Here is a 20,761-nt window from a genome sequence, read left to right on the forward strand (position 1 = left end):
TTTAAATTGTAATGCCCAGTTCTTCAGGAAAGCCAATAGAACTTTCCGCTTTCAAGCAGCATCCACAGAAAAGTTAATGTGAACTCAGCAGAACTTTTGCAAGTCAAATGCCTTGTCCTTCCTGAGCTGGCTTGGTGGCAGGGATGGTACAAAGGTGGCCTGCATACTGAGTGCAGAGACAGGGTTTACATGGGTATGAGATTCATTGTATTCATCCATCCATCCATCCATCCATCCATCCATCCATCCATCCATTCACTATGGAGTACCCACTGCGTGCTGAGGATGCACTGAATACTGGAGAATAAGACTTGATCCTGCCCTCAAGGATTTTTTTGTTTCAAATCTTTATTATGGAAGAATTCAAATAAATACAAAAAAAACCCAGAGAGAATGGCATAATGAACCTTCCCTACCTCCACCAGCTTCAATTATTATTAATGTGAGGCCAGTACCGTTTTTTTCCATTCCTTCCGGTCCCTTTTCTCCCTCGGGTTGTTTTGAGCAAATCCTACGCATCATTTCCTTTTACCTGTAAGAATTAAAAAAAAATTATAGCCACAGCAATGTATCACACCTTAAAAAAAAACATAATTCCTTAATATCAAGTCATTGTTTCCCTCACCGGTTCCTCAATATTTCTTTTCACAGTTGGTTTGTTTGAATTGGGATGTCATGTGGCGTTGAGTTCATGTGTCTGCAAGCCTCCCTCTCTGTCTAGTGAGGTGAAATTCACATAACATGAAATCAACCATTCCAAAGTGGACAATTCAGCAACGTGTACATGCACAATGCTGCGTAACCATCACTTCCATCTCGGTTCGGACGGTGTCACGCACCCCCAGCAGAGACCCCATCCCCATTCTCCCCCCTTTCGGGCACCTGGCAACCACGAATGTGCTCTCTGTTTCTACGGACCTGCCTGGGTTGGGTGCTTTCTGTAAATGGAATGACGCAGTACGTGACTTTTTGTGTCTGGCTTCTTTCACTGAGCATCGTGTGTTCAAGGTTCACCCTTGTTGTGGCATGGGTCAGCACCCCATTCCTCTCTGGGGCTGAGTCTTATTCCTGTGTGTGAATGTACCACACCAGCCGCTGATCACTGCTCATTCCTTCGTGGGTGATGGTCAGGCATCTCTGGTCTCTACCACCTTCCTCACGAAGCATCATTCGATGTTACCCATCTTACCAAAGGATGTCTTCCGGTTTCCCAAGCTCCCATATGGCAGCCTGAGTGTCACCTCTTTCCACTCGGGCCACTCAATGACATTTCCTCAAAATGTCCCTTTTTTTCTATCTTTAAGCCCCCATCCCCTGCTCAGCCCGCTGTCACCTTTCACTTTAATTCCTCCTACTGCCTCCTAGCTGTGGAGGGGGCAGAGCAGTTTCAAATGGTGCAAAGCACTTCGGACTGCAGCACGGCTTAGAGCCCTGAGATCCAGACCCTTCTGCTCTCTGCACCTTAGCTGGGCACCTCCCTCTCTGCTGGGAAACCTGAGTTTTCTTAAGGTTGCAGTCCCCCACAGAGGTCGCCAGGGAACTCCGTGGATCACACAAATCTGGGTTTCATAAACTCACTGAGCAAGGGAGAGCACCACCTGGACAGCATCTCAGTCATGCCTCAATAGGGGAAGTTAGGGCAAGTACTTCTGGGGTTTTGTGAGCTGCGATTAGTTCACAGTGGCTTTAGGGTGATAGAAAGCATGATTGGAATTTACAAACGAGGCCAGTAGTGAGTGGTTTTAACTTTGGAACCCATGAGTCCATGTAGAGTTACTTTTTCTTTTTAAGATTTATTTATTTGAGAGAGAGAGAGAGTGTGTACATGAGCAGGGGGAAGGACTGAGGGAGAGAAATCTTAAGCAGAGTCCCCGCTGAGGATTAACTTCTTTTATTTTCTATCTTCAGTTTCTCTTGCTGACTTTTACTATGTAAACATGCTCAAGTCTCTCATTATAAAAAAAAAAAATGGAAAGAAAATCCTCCTTTTATTCTAAATGGCTCTCAAGCTCCCTTCTTTCCTGCCTTTCGATGCTAAACAGCTATGGAGTGGTGTCGACATCGTAGACTCCTTTAGCTGACTGCTCTTCTGCCCAGCCCACCGCCGCCTCCCCCGCCCCCCCGCCCCGCTCCCGGGTCCTGCTCTGGCCCTCCCCTGGGATCCTTCCTGCCAAGGTCACCAGTGGATCAGCATCGGACTCTTCCAGAGGACGTTCTTCGTCCTTCTGCTCCAGAAGGGCTCAGCCCCATTCCATGCCAACCATCCACTGCTGCTGCAACATCTTCTTCCTGGGGCCCTCACGAGGCCACACTTTTCCTCCTGTGTCTGTTCTGTTCCAGTCTCCCTGTGGTCTGCTTGTTCCCTTACATGTTGGTGTTTGGGTACGGGTGCCCCTATGCTCTCGGCACCACGCACACGAAGATACCTGTCTCCTCTCATGGTCTCGCTTAACCACCAATGCATGATGACCATGACATCCATCTCTCTGCCCCCAATTTTTTTACTGAGCTACAGATCGCCACCGACATCTCTGACCTCACGTGTGCACATAAAAGCTCTTCATCTTCCTGCAGAAAAGCGTTCTTTTTGTAATCCTGAACTCACAGAACAGAACAGCGTATCAGTTCCAGTTTCCCGAGCCCCCAGCCCAGCAACCTGGGTGTCATCCTTGACTCCTTCCTGTCCTCTGCACAATCAACCACCAAGTCCTGCCAAGGACTGTTGACATCTCTCCAATTAGCGCTCTTTTCTCTGCACACCTGCCCAGTTCCCTGGCTTGGGCTAGAATGCCTGGCCATTTTGCTGCTCATCGTCTCCCCCAGCCCACACCCCTCCTCCCCATCAGCCAGTTCCCGATAACGCCAGCGGAGAGCGGAGGAATGACTGGGTGGATGGTGTTAACTGCAGTTGTCCGTGTATTGCTCATTTTCTGCCACCCTCCATCCTGGCTGCTGAGGAGTTCATCTGTTGGGGAGCACTCAGAACTGGTGAGGTGGGTGACAAGCTCTGGCCAGGAAACTACAAAGTAGCTACTCTCCCCAGACTGGGGGTGTTGGGGAGCAAAAGGAGGGATCCTGGAAAAGAGAAGGCCCGGGAACGAGGGGTCCAGGGGCTGTGCCACATGGGGTCAGCGTTAGGGGTCAGCACGTGGGCACATCCTGGGCCCAGGGGAGGGAAGGGTTGAGATTGGAACTGGGTACATGGGAGCCCACAGAAGAAGGAATCAGGCAGCAGGATTCCCCTCTCCTCTCGGGCCTGAGGTCCAGGTGGGCTTGGCCACAAGTGCAAAGCCTGGTTCTGGCCAGGCTGCTGCAGCTGAAGGCAGAGGCGCCCCAAGCCTAGGTGAGACTGAGCCCAGTGGGGGCTACAGGGGTGTGGAGTCAGGCAATCGGGGTAGAAAGGCACAAAGAAAGTGTCCAGTCTGAGAAAGAGAGTTTATTGCCATCTGGAGGTTGCAGAGCCTCCGCTCCAAAAGTCCCCAGGCTCCCCGTGCACGTGGAAGCCACCCGTCAGAGTCACTGTCACCTTCTAAAGGATGAGCCAGGCTGGGCCTGGCCTGTGGCTCTTTGGTGAACAGAGGCAGGCTGCATCCAGAGACCTGGCACCTGGCCCCTTGGGGGTGGGAGGGAGCCCTAGGCTTGATGGGGGTTGGTGACTTTGCCCCAGAAGAGGATGTTCTTGGTATCTTTGTGGCGTATGGACAGCAGAAAGGGTCTGTTGAAACGCACAGTGATCAGTGGGCCAATTTTTCCGGACAACAAAATAATTTTACTTCCCGTGGCGGCCGCGGCTTCCGTGCCCTCCTCGGCCACATCGAGCAGGGTCTTGTGGACCACCTGTGGGGACACGAGAGCGTTACCCACCAGATCCCGGTGGGCGAGGGGTGAGCGGCCACCTGATAGCCCCAAGGGAACTGCCATTCACGCAGCCTGGACCCCTGGCTGTCACTGATCGGTGGGTTTGTTCCTCCTGACGACCCTGTCAGCGGTCCTGCATGGTTCTGATGCACAGAGGCTCCAAGGCTGCGAGGGGTCTCCCCAGGATCATGGAGATAAAGGGGAGGGGCACCCTGATCTGGATGCCTCCCTGAGTCCAGAGACTGTGCTGCCCTCCAAACACTCGCTATTGGTGGGGGGCAGGGGCCACACGGGGCATCTGTCTTGCAAGCGAGTTTCTGGCAGCCTCTCTGCCTTGAAGGAGCTGCAGCAGATGCCACCGCGGACCCGAAGGGCCCCACTGCTCTCAGCCCTGCTCCTGCCCCAACTGCAATGTCCTTGGGGTCCTTGGCAACTTTGCATAGATGTGGCTTCACATCCCTGGACCCACCCCATAGGCCCCTCTGCCCCTCCCTCCGTGACCATGCCCTTTGGAAAGGTGGGGTGCTGAGGGGGGTGGAGGGCTGCTCAGACACCCTGCTTCGTTCGGAGGACCTTGTTTCCAGGGGCGCAGTGCAAGGGGCCCTCTATCCTTCTTTCACACCCATCACACCTGCCCGATGGTTGTTATGACCTGGTGCCCCTCCCCTACTCCGCCAGGCACGGCACACTGGCCAAGACCTATCACCCATATTTTACAGGAAAACGGAGGGGTCCAGCACTTTCAGTATTTGCTGCTGTAGGCGGTAAAAGGTGGAGTGTGGTTGGGATGGGGCCCATCCCTGATTCCACCCCAGGCTCTTCCCCACGAGTGGCTTCTGTGTCACAGTATATTGCAGGGGAGGTGGGGACCAGCTTCCAACGTGCTTGCCACCCAGCTCTCCTGGGCTTGGGGCAGACCCCCGAGGGGGACAGGGTAATGAGAGATGCCATCATTCCTGCAAATTCAAGGTTACCCAAATGTCTGCCTGGCCTCTTACCATTTAAGCTCAGATCCGGAGGATGAACGATCTAAAATTTAAACACTCACCTGCGAAACTGACAGGTTCTTCTCCCCTGTGACTCCTGACAGGTCGGCCTGGTTGGTGAAGACTTCCCTCATGCCCAGCTGGGGAAGTATGTCTTCCAGATTATAGCTGCTGGAGATGGAAAACTTTGGCAGGTAAAGGTTGTCTATCCTCCTAGGAAAGGAGAAACATGAATTTGAACAATTGCTTTACTCAAGGCTCACCTTCTCCCACCTCCCTGCATGGTCTTGCCTGGTTTCCTTTCTAACCACCCCCTTCTTGCTGGAAAGAAGGACTCATTTCCTCAGTTTCTTGACCCCTTGTCAAGGGGCAGGAGCAGGGCTGAGAGCAGTGGGGCCCTTCGGGTCCGCGGTGGCGTCTGCCGCAGCTGCTTCCTGGCAGACCCCCTTGCGCTGACTCTTCTTAATTCATTAATTATCGCTTCATATTGGCAAGCGCCCACGTGTGCCAGTGCCTGTCCTGCTCCTCCCCTGCAGCAGGAAACACCCTCTCTCCAACAGGGAATTCCACAGCATGCTCCACAGGCACCAGGAAGGCTTCCTGTAGGAGGCGGCATCAAGCCTGCGTCCTGAAGGAGGGGAAGGAGTTGGCTGGGCGAAGAGGAGAGCAGAAGGCAGGGAGATGAACTTCCAGGAAGGCAAGAAGAAAGAGGGGATGTTCCACAGAGTGGAGGGAAGGCTTAGTGTTGGGGATGGGGCAGGAGCTGAAGGGACTGCATTCGAAGGGCCTGGGGGATCCTGAAACCAGCAATGGAAGGTCCCCATCTTGGCCGTCTGGTGGGCTCCCTGAGAGCAGGGGCTTCTGCTTCTGAGCAGAGCTGCTGGTGAGTTCTTGGAGCAAGAGTGGATACCTCCCACCTGCAAGCCTCCCTCTCTCTCTGTTTATATCCCTAAGACTTTTGTCACGGTCTGCCTGGTTTCACACGTGCAGCTACAGGGAGGCTGTGTGTCCCAATAAACCTTGAGTCCCACCGGCAGGGAAGATGTCTGTTTCTCTCCATATTCATTCATTCACCCATCCATCCATTCACTCAACAAATATTTATTGAGCACCCACCATGGGCTAGGAAAGTGTTACGGCAGATTTCCTCAGTGCTTTGTAAATCAGAGGTAGGTGATGAATATTCTAACCATTCACAACGAATCATCAAGCCCGGGCCAGCTGATAGCTAGAACTGTCTCCCCATGTCCCCACCCTCAAGGACCAGGCCCGGAACTCACTCGGCCTTGCTTGTCCCCCTTGACATTAGTCTTCTGAATTCCATATTCCAGCCTGTCTCTACCCTCAGGTTTATCTGACGCTTGACCACCTCTCACACGTCTCGCCTGGATCGCTGCCCTGGGCTCCTAGCTGGTCGTCCTGCCTCCATGATTGTCCTCCGTGGCCTGTTCTCCACTCAGCCTCCTGGGTGATCTTTTTAAAACAATACTCAGGTCATCCACTCTTTGGCCCAAGACCTTGAGAGGACTTCCCATTTCACTTAGAGGAGGAAGAGGCAAGGTTTTCCAGGGGTTTGCACAGCCCTGCTCAACCTGAGCCATCCCGTGGGGCCCCCTGACTTCCCCTGACTCACGCTGCTCCAGCCTCTGTCGCCTCACTAATCCTCAAACACACTGGGCTTTGCACAGAGGCTTTGAACTGACTGTTCCCTCTGCCAGGAATGCTTTTCCTTAACCTATCCACAGGGCTCGGCCCCTCATCTCTATCCTGTCAACGCTCAAATATCACCTAATGGCGGTCCTATTTAAAACCGCTAACTACCTCCTCGTTGGTCCAGTTCCCCTAATCATTTCACCCCAGCTCTATCACCCACCCCTACACCCTCATTTCTCAACATCCAACATACTAAATAATTGACCTATTTGTTATATTTATCTATTTTCTCATTTTCCAATGACAAAGTAAGCTCCCCGAGGGCAGGGGATTTATATTTTATTTGCAGACATGCCCTGCAGGTCTAAATCAGTGCCTGGCACCTACGAGGTTCTCCATCAACCTACGTGACCCATGCCCAATGGATGAATGGATAACTGAATGAATGAAACAGCCAGCGCAAAGTGGGTGCTCGGAGCCCATCTTGCTTTGGCCTTCAGCTGATTGCGGTCCCATCTGTGCCCTCTGCCATTTAGAGGTCGAGACAACGAGAGGACAGGCGTGAGGGCTGGTTTGTGTTGAGGAGTCCCCAGGACCTGAGCATGTTCGCGTCAGACGCAGCTTCCACCCCTGTCCTGTTCAAGGTCATCGCGTCTCATAGAGCAAATACTTTCGGGCCCAAAGCTATGCGGGCAGCCAAGGGCAGGGAGACCCCGAGCTCCACCTGCGCTGGGATGGCTTGCCCAGCGCTGCAGCCTCGGCCCCGGACATCAGGGAGGCCCCGGGTGCTGGGGGGTGTGGGGAGTCCGGGGACCGGGGGTGGGGGCGGGGAGCGGGCGGCGCTGAGGAGGGAGGAAGGAGGGCGAGCTGCATCCCGGGGTGGTCACCTCATCTGCAGTGAGCCTGTCCACCTCCTCAGCGTCTCCGGGAGCAGCGCAGCCTCCACCGCCTCCATTCTGCCCTCATCAGGGAGGATGAAGAGCACGCTGCCGGCATTCATGTACTGGAGCTCCACCAGCGTGCAGGCCAGCGCCTTGTCTCGGAAGTAAGGCACCAGCACGTCCTCCAGGCTCATCATGGCCACCTTCACCGACCTCCTCTTGCTCACGTAGAACTTGGACTTGAAAGTATCTCGGGGGTCAAAGGGTGTCTTCCATTTGGCTGAAGGTCAGAGAACTCTGTGAACACAAGGGCTGTCCTGCCTCTACCCCCTCCCCGCCCGGTTCCCTGGCTGATGGAGACACTCGGCGTGCCACCGGCCCCGCCACCGGCCCCGCCACCGGCCCTGCCTTGGTCTGCAGGAGCACGCTGCCAAGTGGCGAGGCTGCCGGGGATGGGGGCGAGCCCCATAGGCCGGGTTGGTGTAAGCGAGAGACCAACAGGAGTTTGGAGTAGCGGGTGCAAGAGAGAGGTGGGGGTCAGGGAGAGACGGGAGAGGGGACCGGGAGTGCCGTGGGAGGCGGCAGCAGGGGGAGGAATGGGGCATCCCTCACCCCCTAAAAGGAACAATGCTAGTAACTCATGGTTAGTCATTGGCATTACAAGGTACACACATGCCCACAGCCTCGTCAAGTCACCTGAAGGTGGGATAGAGGTCGACCGAGGAGAGGGGCACATAGGGCTCCATCCCGAGGAGGACAGGAGCCTTCAGTGGGCGGGGGCGGGGGGGCACTCCTGGGGAGACTAGAGACTAGGGGCTTGCTGGGAAATGTGTAAACTACCACCGCCCCCCCCCGCCGCCCCCCGCCAGTGGAGGCAGGAGAGGAGGGGAAAGCCTGGCCGGCCAGTGTGTCCCTGGAGAAGAGCATTTGGAGGAGAAAATCCTAGGACAGGCAGGGGGGTAGGAGGGGAAAATCAAGAGACACAAAGAACAACCAGCACATCGGGCCTGGATTAGTTTTACAAAGAAATCTGGTTCTGGGCCTTCATCTGCAGCTGGAAACACAGGCCCGGGAGGATTTGCCCCAAGATTCAGCCAGAGCCTCTAGTGCAGGCTTCCCGTGTCTCCACCCAGCTCCTAATCACCCCCTGACTCCATGATGCCTCTCTGGGTCTTTGTCTAATTTTTGTGCCCACGAGAACTGCAGCTCCACAGGGCTGACTCTGTTTGCACTCTGCCTCTTCAGACTTACAGGATGCAGAGGTTTCTGTTTGTCACGTTCCTACCCATGGGACCGGGCACTGGACCAGCTGGAACCTGGGAATGGGCTCTGTCTTGGATTTTGCCCTCCCCCAAGGCCCTTCCCCAGATGGTGACCCTGCTGGTACCACCCCTAAGATGATAGGGGGCCATCGTTGCAGAACCCTGGGATGGCCAGGCTCCTTAGATGCTGTCTTCCTGTGTAGACGGGACTCCCCCAGGGACTGAGTCCCTGGCCAGGACAGAGCCCGGGTCAGAATGGCCCGGCTGTGCCCAGGCAGAGGACTTCCTGAGCCTGCCCACAGACATCTCTTCAGGGAGGAAGCTGAAGCTCCTGCCCACCCTGGAACAATTTGAAGGGACTGCTTCTTCCTCCTGGGAGCCAGGTAAGTTTGAGTCAGGGTAAAAAGTACCACTCTCACTCAAAGGGTGGTTGGGCCCCTCTGCAGTGACTTTCTACAGTGGCAAAGCATCATTTGGAAAATCCTAAGACTAAGAGGCAACCCATTTTTGCAAATGACACTACAGATAAAGGGCTGGTATCCAACATCTATAAAGAACTTCTCAAACTCAACACCCCAAAACAAATAATCTAGACGAAAAATGGGCAGAAGACATGAACAGACACTTCTCCAAAGAAGACGTACAAATGGCTAACAGACACATGAAAAAATGTCCAACATCACTTGCCATCAGGGAAATTCAAATCAAAACCACATTGAGATACCACCTCACACCAGTTAGAATGGCAAAAATTAACAAGGCAGGAAACAACAAATGTTGGTGAGGATGTGGAGAAAGGGGAACCCTCTTACACTGTTGGTGGGAATGCAAGCTGGTGCAGCCACTCTGGAAAACAGTGTGGAGGTTCCTCAAAAAGCTAAAAATAGAGCTACCCTATGACCCAGCAATTGCACTCCTGGGTATTTACCCCAAAGACACAGATGTAGTGAACAGAAGGGCCACATGCACCCCAATATTCATAGCAGCAATGTCCACAATAGCCAAACCGTGGAAAGAGCCGAGATGCCCTTCAACAGACGAATGGATAAAGAAGATGTGGTCCATATATACATGGAATATTACTCAGCCATCAGAAAGGATGAATACCCACCATTTGCATCGACATGGATGGGACTGGAGGGGATTATGCTAAGTAAGTCAAGCAGAGAAAGTCAATTATCATATGGTTTCACTCATATGTAGAACATGAGGAATAGCACGGAGGACATGAGGGGAAGGGAGGGAAATCAGAGAGGGAGAAAAACCATGAGAGACTCTGGACTCTGGGAAACAAACTGAGGGTTACAGAAGGGAGGGGGTGGGGGGATGTGGTAATGGGGTGATGGGTATTAAGGAGGGCACGTATTGCATGGAGCCCTGGGTGTTATACGCAACTAATGAATCATTGAACACTACATCAAAGCAATGTCCACAACAGCCAAACTATGGAAAGACCCAAGATGTCCATCAACAGATGAATGGAGAAAGAAGATGTGACATATATATATACACACACACACACACACACACACACAAACACACACATATATATGTATATAATGGAATATTATGCAACCATCAAAAAAACCCCCAAAATCTGGCTATTTGCAACGACGTGGATGGAACTAGAGGGTATTATGCTAAGCTAAATAAGTCAATCAGAGAAAGACAAGTATCATGTGATCTCATTGATATGAGGAATTCTTAATCTCAAGAAACAAACTGAGGGTTGCTGGAGTGGTGGGGGGTGGGAGGGATGGGGTGGCTGGGTGATAGACATTGGGGAGGGTATGTGCTATGGTGAGCTCTAATGAAGGGGGGAAATCGGAGGGGGAGATGAACCATGAGAGACTACGGACTCTGAGAAACAAACTGAGGGTTCTAGAGGGGAGGGGGTGGCGGATGGGTTAGCCCGGTGATGGGTATTAAGGAGGGCACGTACTGCATGGAGCACTGGGTGTTATACGCAAACAATGAATCATGGAACACTACATAAAAAAACAAATTAATTAAACAAAAAGCTAATGATGTACTATATGGTGGCTAACTGAACATAATAAAAAAATGTAAAAAATAAAATAAGGACGCCTGGGTGGCTCAGCCATTAAGCGTCTGCCTTTGGCTCAGGTCATGATCCCGGGGTCCTGGGATGGAGCCCCGCACCGGGCTCTCTGCTCAGCGGGAAGCCTGCTTCTCCCTCTCCCACCCCCCCTGCTGTGTTCCTCTCTCGCTGTCTCTCTCTCTGTAAAATAAATAAAATCTTAAAAAAATAATAATAAAATAAAATAAATTTTAAAAAAATCCTAAGAGAAGACAATGCCTACAGGCAGGGCGGGGCCTCGGTGCCGGGCCTCCTCCCCTCCCCCACCCCAGACCGAGGGTGCCTGCTCTATGGTGGTTTCCCCAATAACACGGTTTGCTACACCTGGCCAGAAAATGGCCCCCAAGGCTCAGAACTAACACTCTGATTCCTTCCAAACCCCAAGCCAGGCACTCACCTTTAAGGAAGATGTAATTCACCAGGACCATGGCTGTGTTCAGGTCAAGGTCCTTGACCAAATCCACAATTTTCCCCTGGGTCCGATTCTTCACGTAGTCGTTGATGAGCCCCTCGGTGGCAGCAGAGTCCTGGAAGTTGGCGGAGAAGGCCTCAGCGGCGTACAGCGCCCTGGCATCTTCTGTGAACTTCTCCAGCAGCTTCAGCTGCTCGCTGACGAACATGGCATTGCCCACGCTCAGCTGCAGCTCGTTGCTGGGCTGGCGAAGGGTTCGCAGAAGGTGCTGGAAACCCCGGTGGATTTCGGCGTCGGAGGTCTCTGTGAGGTTGAATTTGAGGCCTTCAAGGATCTCCGTCAGGGTGGTGCCTTGGGCCCCCAGGGATAGGAAGGCCAAGGCGCTGGAGACGCTCAGCGGGGAGAAGATGATATTCTTATTGGGCGTCTTCGAAGCCAACTGCTTATAGAGGCTGAGGGCGAAGTCGGTGTTGCTGGAGGCTAATCCAAGGTTGTCCACAGGTGTCTCGTTGTGTAGGTCCGCCTGGGTGACATTCTGCGGGTCAAGCACGCCCCCCGGGAGGCAGTGGACAGTGGGGCAGAGCCCAGCCACCAGGAGCCCCAGAGCCAAGAGGGGCGACATTCCCTCTGTCCTCAACTCTGAAAAACAAAGCTCCTTTAAGTGTTGGGGGGCCAGATGGTGCCCCGACTGCCTCCCACTGCCACCTCCCATGTGGCCTGTGTTCTAGTCTCTGCTTCTGTTAGCTTCGTGACTTTCTTGGGCAGGCACACTCACGGGCACCCAACATACGTGATTACATTACACTTGAGGTAAGTACTGCAGTTGTTGCCCTCTTCCCCAGGGGAGAAACTGGACACAGAGCGGGGAGGGGCTTGCCCACGGTCACCACAGCAGGCAGGTGGGGGGGCAGGGGGAGGAGACCAGCTAGCCTGGCTCCCGCCGACTCCTGGTAGGGAGAAAGCAGTGTGGGCTTCAGAGCTGCAGAGACCTGGACTGGGATTTCCTCTGGGCTACTTGCCCTGCTGTGTGGTGACAAGCAAGTGACTGACCCTCTCTGAGCCTCCATTCCCATCTCTGTACAACACGCTGAGTAAGCTCAAGGGAGAGAAACCGTGAAGGTGCCGGGCTCATAATGGGTGTTCCAGAGGCGTCTCTCCTTCCATACGCCACCCGCTCTAGAAATTACCCGCCATGCCAGAGCTACGATCCCAGGGGGAGGGGGCATGGAGCTATTGCAGGAAAGATCTGAGAGAGGGGCCGAGTTCAAAGCCTGCGACTGCAGCCAACAGGGTTATTTACCTTTAGCCCCTGCTTACTCGGGGCCCAGAGCTCAGAAGAAAAAAGAGGTGGGGAAGGGAGTTGGGGAGGGGAGGCAGGGAAGGGGAGGGCAGTTGAGCTGCTTTCCATCAAGAGGCCATTGGAAACCCCTTCAGACCAGCCGCAGCAGCTGAATTGCCTCAACTGTCTGCTTACTCTCAAGCTAATGCAATCATTTCTTTGGAAGAGTTAAACATCCCCCGCCCCACCCCAAATTATTTCTGGAGAAAAAGAACTTTGTTTGGGCAAGTTGGCAGGCTGGCTCTGTTTCTGAGCAGACTGTCTTTTCGGTTGCTGGACAGACACTGCCTGCCTTTCTGTTTGGCCAGGGGCCCTGGAGGGGAAAGGAGCTGCAGGACCATCCCCCTTGGAGACCCCGCCGGCTCTGCCCGGAGGGGACCCCCCCCATCAGTTACGTCTGCACCTCGCCATGAGAGCAGTGCCCGGTGCCAGACAAGGGGAGGTGCCCTATGCCCCTTGGGGCAGTTGGGGTCCGGATGGCCCGGTATATGGAGGTACACAGCTGTCTAAACTCAGAATCCCAAAGTGTGGGAGGCAGAAACAGCCAAAGAGGCCCTCATGGTACGTCCACCCTTTGCAGGTGTGAAAACTCAGACCTGGAGGGAAGACGTGTCTTCAGAGGGCATGGCCTTCGGGGCCAGCACTGGAACTGTCCCCAGCACTCTGGGACGCCTTTGCCAGGCCCCCTGCCACCTCACAGGCTCCAGGCCAAGGCCTGGAACCACCCTAGAAAAATGGGTTCCTTTGCTCCCGGGATAGACAGCATCATGGATTACCTGCCTCTGCAGCTGGATGTCCTCAGCGGATTCCAACGCCACCGCCTGCCCCGAGTGCTGGATTTTCGTGGACACTAATGCCTATTTATCCGTGTGAAGAACTCCTCCCCTTGCTTGGGAAATGTTGGCAGGGACGCCCAGGGTTCTGTTTTTAGACTGGAATGGCCAAATAAGCATTTCTGGTAACATGAATTTATTAGATCTAGTGGAATAATCCAGTTACAGGAACAGCCCCTAACTTGCTTCTTAAAACAAAACAAAACAAAACAAAACAAAAAACCAACTCTCCCTTTTCATTTTCATCTTTTGTTTATGAAATATTCATTGAGGAACATGTGAAAACCCAGAAAATACACAGAAGGACCTTGGGAAATGGTCCCCCAAATATCATCCCCCAGCTAACTTTTTGTTGTGATTTCTTTTACAAGTCACCTTCTTTGACGTGTGTGTATGTGATGCGAATCTTCATACACACACTCAGATATATTTTAAAAAATGCAACACTCTTTATTTGCCTGTAGGTTGATTTGCTTTTTGAGGCACCTCTCCCCCATTCCCGGATTTGGGGTGGCAGTCTTAGGACCCCGAGCATAGGGGAGCACAGGTGTCAGGGGCCTCTGGTCTCTGGCACCATCCGTCCTGGGAGGCCTCCTCTTCAACCCAGGGCCCTTCACTCTTGATTCACACTAAGAGCCATGGTGACCTTGAGGTCTCCTCAGATCTCTCTTGAATCCCAGGCCTTTCTTGGGCTCCTGAGAAAACCTTCCCCTTGATCCCTCATGGTCACGACCCCCCATCCATGACCACCTCTGACAGACTGTAGGGTGCCACAGAGCACAGTTTGGAAACCACCAGATTACCGGTAAGGGTGTGGCTGGGGCATGCTGTGAACCTCACCAGCTCTGTGGCCTCAAGCAACTGGAAATCCCACGGGCTTAACCTCCTCGTCTCTACAAGTGCAGATAGCGACATTTTCCCGACAGGGCAATATAAAGGATAAGTGACATAACACAGAACATAAGCTTCTGGAGGACAGGACTGTTTGTGCAGGGCTGTGTCCTAGGGTACTTACCAAGTATGTGCTGGCCTGGAACCACTGAGGTGACTAAGGAGAGTTCTGGTCCCATCTTCCCTAAAATGGTGACTTAATGCCCTTTTAGGTTCCATTTTCAGAATTGAATACCTATCTTAAAATTACACAGAATCCCAGGGGCACCTGGGTGGCTCAGTTGGTTAAGCATCTGCCTTTGGCTCAGGTCATGATCGGTGTCCTGGGATCGAGCCCCGTATCGGGCTCCCTGTTCAGCAGGGGAGCCTGCTTCTCCCTCTCCCTCTGTCCTCCCCCTGCTTGTTCTTTCTCTCTCTCTCTGTGTGTCAAATAAGTAAATAAAATCTTAAAAGAATTACACAGAATCCCAAGGAAATAGTGGCTAAAACAAGGCTATAATTTACTTTTCACTCACATAAGTTCAGGTGTGGGGGTGGGTTGATGTGGTCGCTACACTTGTTCGGGGGCCCAGGCTCCTTCTATCTTGTTGCTCTGCCATTCCTAGGGTCTGTTTGCTGGGCCTTCCTCCTCTGTCTCCACCCCCTTCTCTTGCTCCTCCTTTTACTCCATCCCACCAATTGCAGGGGCACCCTTCCCCACTGGAATCTTCTCTCTCTCTCTTTCTCTCTCTCTCTCCTTCTCTTTCTTGCTCCCATGGCCTCCCAGCCCTGAAAAACCCTCTACTTGTCCCCGAGACCTGAGATCATCATTCATTCATTCAGGACCACTGGGTGACCCTCTGGGTGGGGCCGGAAGGATGCTGCCTCATCCACAGGCAGAACATCAACTAGATCATCCGTGTCCACCATTCCCGGACTGACTGCCTCTTTGTATAGCTCCGGTACCTACTTCTGTTGAGAAAGATCTCTGTCCCTTTTCCATCTGAAGCATTGTCACCAAGACTTGGTCTGTGCCGGCCTCCAGAAAGGTGAGTTTACAACTTGGCTGAGGACACTTAGCTGTTCAATGGCGGAGCTGGTGGAGCTTGGGCAAAACCAATCCAATGCCAAATCCAGGCTCTCTGTCTACCTTCAGTCTCAAAAAACAGAAAAAAAGGAAAAGCATTTCCATCCTTGAACCTATGACAGAAAAATGCCAATCATGGGAGTATAATTCTTTTTTTTAAAAAGATTTTATTTATTTTAGAGAGAGAGAAAGAGAGCGGGAGGGGCAGAGGGAGAGGGAGAGAAAGAATCTGAAGCAGACTCCACACTGAGCATGGGGCCCAATGCGGAACTTGATCCCACGACCTCGAGATTGTGACCTGAGCCAAAACCAAGAGTCAGTCACTTAACTGACTGAGCCACCCAGGCACCCCTTGGGAGTATAATTCTTATACAGGTGTTGGGGTCACTATTTTTATAAGGTGTCGCTTGTCTGTGGATCTGAGTAGGGAAGGCTGCCTCCTTTATATGGAGTGGGGTTCCAGCTGAATAGGAGCTCTGTCCCTGTCTGTCACCACGTCCTTCCTAGGACTGCAGATGGGCATGTTTCTCAGACTTGAGATGGACCCAGGCGAGCAGCCCAAAGGGAGCTGGGAGGTTCAACCTGGCTTTGGCGGGATCAGGGCGAAGGTCTCCAGGAGCCTCCGGCTAAGACTCAGGGAACCTGGCAGTACAAGAGAGGGACAAGCAGAGGCCAGAAGTGGTACTGGCCTCTGGGGTCTGTAGGGGTGTGGCTGTTGCACCTGCCTAGAAGGGGAAGATATAAAAATTAGATCTCATGTGCTCAGCCCCAGACATGGGGCTGGCAGGTGCTCTGTCTGTGGGATGGTCACTCTTACTGTCCCCAGCCACATATGGCATCCATCGGGACTGGATTGACTTTGCGATCTGTTTACCGTTTTCCATAGTTATTGCCCTCCCATTGTTACCTCTGATTCCCGAGGGCCAACTTGGCACAGGTAGGCTATAGAAAGTCTTAGGAAAAGAGCCGTGTCCCCACTTGGGCTGCTATTGCATATGGAAAAGGGTGCACTTCTGGGGCCAGACGGGGGCGGGGTGGATGGCAGGAATCCCAGTAAGAGGGTGTCCCACCTCCACAGAACAGGTGAGGCTGGGAGGGACAAACACCAGCTCCTTCCAGAGAGCTTCTTCCTGGAGGCTGGGGAGGCGGCGGTCATGGGAAGGGCCCCGTTCAGCCAGGCTCCTCCCACGTCTCGGCTCTGTGCCACCTCCCCGCTGGGTGACTTTAGGCTAGTCCCTTCACCTCTCTGAACCTCTTTTGTCAATCATCGCTCCTTAAAGAATTCTTAGGAGGAAGAAACGAGACCCTGACACCTAGCTGCCCAAGCCCCAGCGCGGGTTGTGTGTGCCTTCTCTCCTCCAGGCCGGGGAGTGGACTCTGCTCTCGGCTGGAAAAGTACCCAGAGCCGCCCGCTGCTGTCTGACACCCAGTCCTCTCTCTGGCCGTGTTTACACTGACCCGGTTTCGTGTGGCTGCAGACCTACGGTGCCTTTGCCAAGTCCCCTTGGCGCCGCTCCGGCTGTGCCCCCGCAGATTCCCAGGCGCCCGCTGGAGGATTTGGCCGAGCAGGGAGACTTCCTGCCTCTGCTTTGCATGCTGCTCGGTCATCTGTCCCTTGAAGGGGGGAGCGGCTTGCCATCATCCACTCCCATTTCCCGTTCTAGGCGGCATCTGAGAATTCCTGGCGAACAGGGACTTTGGGGTCAGAGCAGCACGGGCCCCGACTTACTACCTACACCCCGATGTACCCCGAGTTCCTAAGCCCTAGATTCTTCCCCTGTGTCCAGTGGGGCAGGGACACCCTCCTCACTCACCCATCCGCTCCTCGTTCAGTCTGTGCAGCCACTTTTTACTAAGACAACAGCCCCCTGCCTGTGACTTCACTATAAGCTCAGGAGGCACCCTGAGCCAGAAACCTCCCGCCACCCCCCGCTCAGCCTCCCCCGGATTCCTGACCGTTCGAAACGGGGAGGGAGTAAATGTTTGCTGTTCCGAGCTGTGGACTTTTGGAGTGATTTATTATACAGCAATAGATGAACCCCGAGCCGTATCCCCTGCCCGCCGAGCTCTTAGGATCAGGGGAAGAGAACAAACAGACAGGGAAATTGGAACATTATATAAGAAAGCAGGTCAACTTCATACTAAAGCCTGTGGCCCGTGGTGGGTGCCTCAGTTAGTGGCTGTTCTTTCTGCCTCCCCTGTTTTCAAGCAAACGGACCCATCCTTCCTTTGCCCACAGAGGCCCGGTCATGACCATGAGGTAACACACCGGCTCTGTCCTCTACTTTCTGCTAAGAACTCGTCGATACTCACATACGATACCCTGGGTAGGTGCAAGTGTTCTATTTTTACAGCTGAGGGAAACGGAGGCACAGAGAGATGGGGCAGATTCCCGGTGGTGGGGAGCCCACGCTCCTGCCCTCTCTGAGAGACACGGTGCCCGTCCTGGCCCTGCTGTGGTGGCGCATTGACCTCAGACCCGGTGGCCCGGCTGAAGGCAGCGGTGTCCTGACCCCAGCCTCCAGGCTTTGCCCATGCTCTGTGCCAGCCTGTGGATGGGTCCCCGTGTTTGGTCTGGAAAACACGGCTGGCGGCCCGGCGGTGAGAGGTTTCTGATGGTAGCCTTGAGGGACGGGAAGGGGGCCGCACGCTGCAGAGCTCTTGGTAAACACGGGTGTGGTTGAGGGGGGGCCCCCGTGTGCCCCCACTTCCTCCCATGCCCCCTCCAGTAGTCTCGGCTGGCCTCAGACCCTCTCCCTGGCCGCGGGCACTTTCCACTCCTCCAGCAGGGGGGTGTCCCATCAATCACCTCCCATGTCTTACCTGGGGTGATGTGACCCCCAAGCTGTGTGCACTCCTCCCGGTCGGCCCCCTCCAGCCCGTTTGCTACAGAATCACTTTAAGGATGTGGGTCACTCAGCACCCTGTCCCGCTTGGAGCCCTGCCGGCCTCCCCTCCCCACATGGTCTAGACCCCCCACCCCTCCCCTGCAGCTGGGACACCAGACCGCAGGGGCCGAAAGTACACTCCCCAGAGCAGAGCTGTCCCTGCAGAACCCACAGCCCCCAGCTTGGACCAGGAGAAGGGAGAGGTTTCAATTTCTTTTACAAACAAGGAAACCTCCCAGAACATTCTGTCTCAGGCTTCGGTTTGATGCAATCACGGGTGAGTCAACACCTTTGTTATACTTTGGGCCACACATCATGTGGCAGGAGGCCTCCCGTGGTCCTTTCTGGTGGAACCGACCCTCCTCTGACTAGCCCAGATGGGCCTCCCTCCTCTCCCCCTGCAGTCCCCGTGACTGTGGCTTCCCCCATCTCTGCAGTGAGACTGTTGGCTTCTGGCCAACAGGGGTGCACTTCTCGCTCATCCTTGTTCCCTACCGATGGAGCTGCCAGAATTAGCGAGCAAAAATGCCTCCCAATGCCTGGGCTATACTTCTACTAAAAAGTGATTTATTACGTGGAGTTCTTATTTAGCTGGGCGTCCTGTATGTTATCAGCAACCACACCTGCAGGTGTGTGGTGGGGGTCCCACCCCAGGAATAGAGAAGTCTCGGGCAGTGACCTGAGGACTTGCAGAGGAATAGAATCCTCTGGAGCCAGCTGGCCATGCCCTCATTCATTCATCCGAGAGTCCACTGTGCGCCAAGCCCCGTGCCAGGCCCTGGGGTATAGAGACGACTCAGGGCCCTCACAGACTTTATGGTCTTGGAGAGACACAGGCACGTAGAAAGATGCCAACTACAGTGTGGAAAGTGCTAGAGGGAGGCAGAGGGGAGCTGGGATCCCAAGGTTGGGCTGGGGGAGTCGGAACAGCTCCCCGGGCAGGGACCTCTGAGCAGAATCCTGAGGAAGGGCTTTCTGAGCTCTCAGAGTGGGCATGAGCTCCAAGGTACACCCGGGTTTTGTGTATTTGTTACCTGGCCGTTGCTCTGCAAGAATTAGCCGGAAAAACACCTGAAAGCAAAGAGGATCCGGGCCCGTGAGCCCCTGGAGGATGAGGGTCTTCAGGCCCTGAGTGTGGGTGGGTGGCAGCTGCAGGGAGGAGGGGGCCCAGTAGGGTAGCCCCGCGCGGTGACGCACCCCGAGCACTGGAGACACAAACTCTGTGTGTACGTCTGAATCTGAAGGGGGCTTGTTCAAGACCCAGCCTCAACCGTTTTCATTCCTTGGGTGGGGCCGGGAATATGAATTTTTAACAAGCTCCCCAAGTCAGGTTTGAGAAATGCTGCTGTAAGGTCAAAGCTTCTTCCCTTTGCCTGATTTGCTCCCAGCCTTCAAGCAACCTGGTGACGGGGCATCATTACAACCATTCCCACGGCGCAAGGGACGAACGGACACATTGTGGGTCAGCTCATGAGCGCCTCGCTCAGCACACCGGGGAGCAGACGCTCAGGCCCACGCATCCCAGCCCACCTCTCATCTCTTGCCTCCCCTCCCCCTACCCCCAGGCCTACGGTGAATGCTCAGCTCTTAGTACAATCGAGGAGGCTGTAGCTGGATTAGCCCCGGAGCAGGCTCTTTCAGTTCCGTGAGCAGGACACACTCTCCCCCATCTGAGTCTTGCTCATAATCGTTGCCCAGTTCAGTCCTGCTTGTCGCTCAGATCTCGTCTTCAATGCCACCACCTCAGAGCTCCCTCTGGACCCCTGGCTGCAGAAGGTCTCCCCAACTGTCTCTCTTGGCACCCCGTGGTCTTCCTTCACCGGCCTTCAGCTTCTGCCTTCACAGCCCAGTCGCATTCCTATTCCCCTCCTCTGCATTCCTTCTATGCTCCCTTAACATTTTCCTAAAGAAAACAGCTTTTTATTTCGCAACAACTCGAGGTACGCGGAAAAGTAGTGAAAACAGTGCAGGGAGTTCCCGTGACATAAACATCTTAGGTCACCACGGCATATTTATCGAAACGAGGAAGTGAACATCCGTACGGCGCAGGCTTCTTTGTATTTTAGCAGGTTTTCCCCTACTGTCCTTCCGGTCTTCCTGGGTCCCGTCCAGGAAACCGCATTACATTTAATTTCCACACCTCGTCAGTCTCCCCTGGGGTGGCACAGCTCCCCAGGTGTCTGGGGAGACCACAAATGGGCGCCTTATGAGAAGCAGCAATGTATTTCTCACCATTCCTGAGGCTGGAAGTCCGAGAGCGGGGCCAGCGTGGCGGGAGGAGGGCCCTCTTCCTGGTCACGGGCTTCTGGTCCGTGCCCTGCCACGGGAAGGAGTGCGGGAGCTGTCTGCCGTGTGTTTTCCAAGGGCGCGAATCCCATTGATGGGGGCTCTAGCCTCATGACTAATCACCTCCCAAGGGCCCCGCCTGCCACACCATCACGGGGCGGGGGGGTGGTGGGGGGTGGGGTGCTGTTAGGGTTTCCACCACTTAGTCGAGGTGTTGGGCACCAGTGTCCTTCCCTCCTCGGGCTCTGTTTCTAGAAGCAAGGTGCCCAGTCAAGCTCACTCACCACAACACTTGTCATCAACAG

General features: G+C 54.1%; 1 protein-coding gene across 2 annotated transcripts; it reads right to left on the minus strand.

The window, feature by feature from the left end:
- Positions 1 to 3,416: 3,416 nt before the first annotated feature.
- On the minus strand, positions 3,417 to 13,424 carry SERPINA3 (serpin family A member 3). 2 transcript variants are annotated; one of them, XM_027569129.1, is made up of 5 exons: positions 13,269 to 13,424; positions 11,139 to 11,792; positions 7,385 to 7,658; positions 4,907 to 5,057; positions 3,417 to 3,837 (listed from the first exon to the last, which is right to left on the minus strand). In XM_027569129.1, exons 2-5 carry the CDS (start codon positions 11,773 to 11,775, stop codon positions 3,634 to 3,636), a joined length of 1,266 nt encoding a protein of 421 aa, XP_027424930.1. In that variant the 5' UTR covers positions 11,776 to 11,792; positions 13,269 to 13,424; the 3' UTR covers positions 3,417 to 3,633. The 2 variants fall into 2 exon arrangements, with proteins under 2 accessions (XP_027424930.1, XP_027424931.1); XM_027569130.1 differs by having other exon boundaries at positions 13,273 to 13,407.
- Positions 13,425 to 20,761: the final 7,337 nt, after the last annotated feature.

The sequence above is a fragment of the Zalophus californianus genome, chromosome 6, assembly GCF_009762305.2.
Source record: "Zalophus californianus isolate mZalCal1 chromosome 6, mZalCal1.pri.v2, whole genome shotgun sequence".
In the NCBI taxonomy this organism is placed as follows: Eukaryota; Metazoa; Chordata; class Mammalia; order Carnivora; family Otariidae; genus Zalophus; species Zalophus californianus.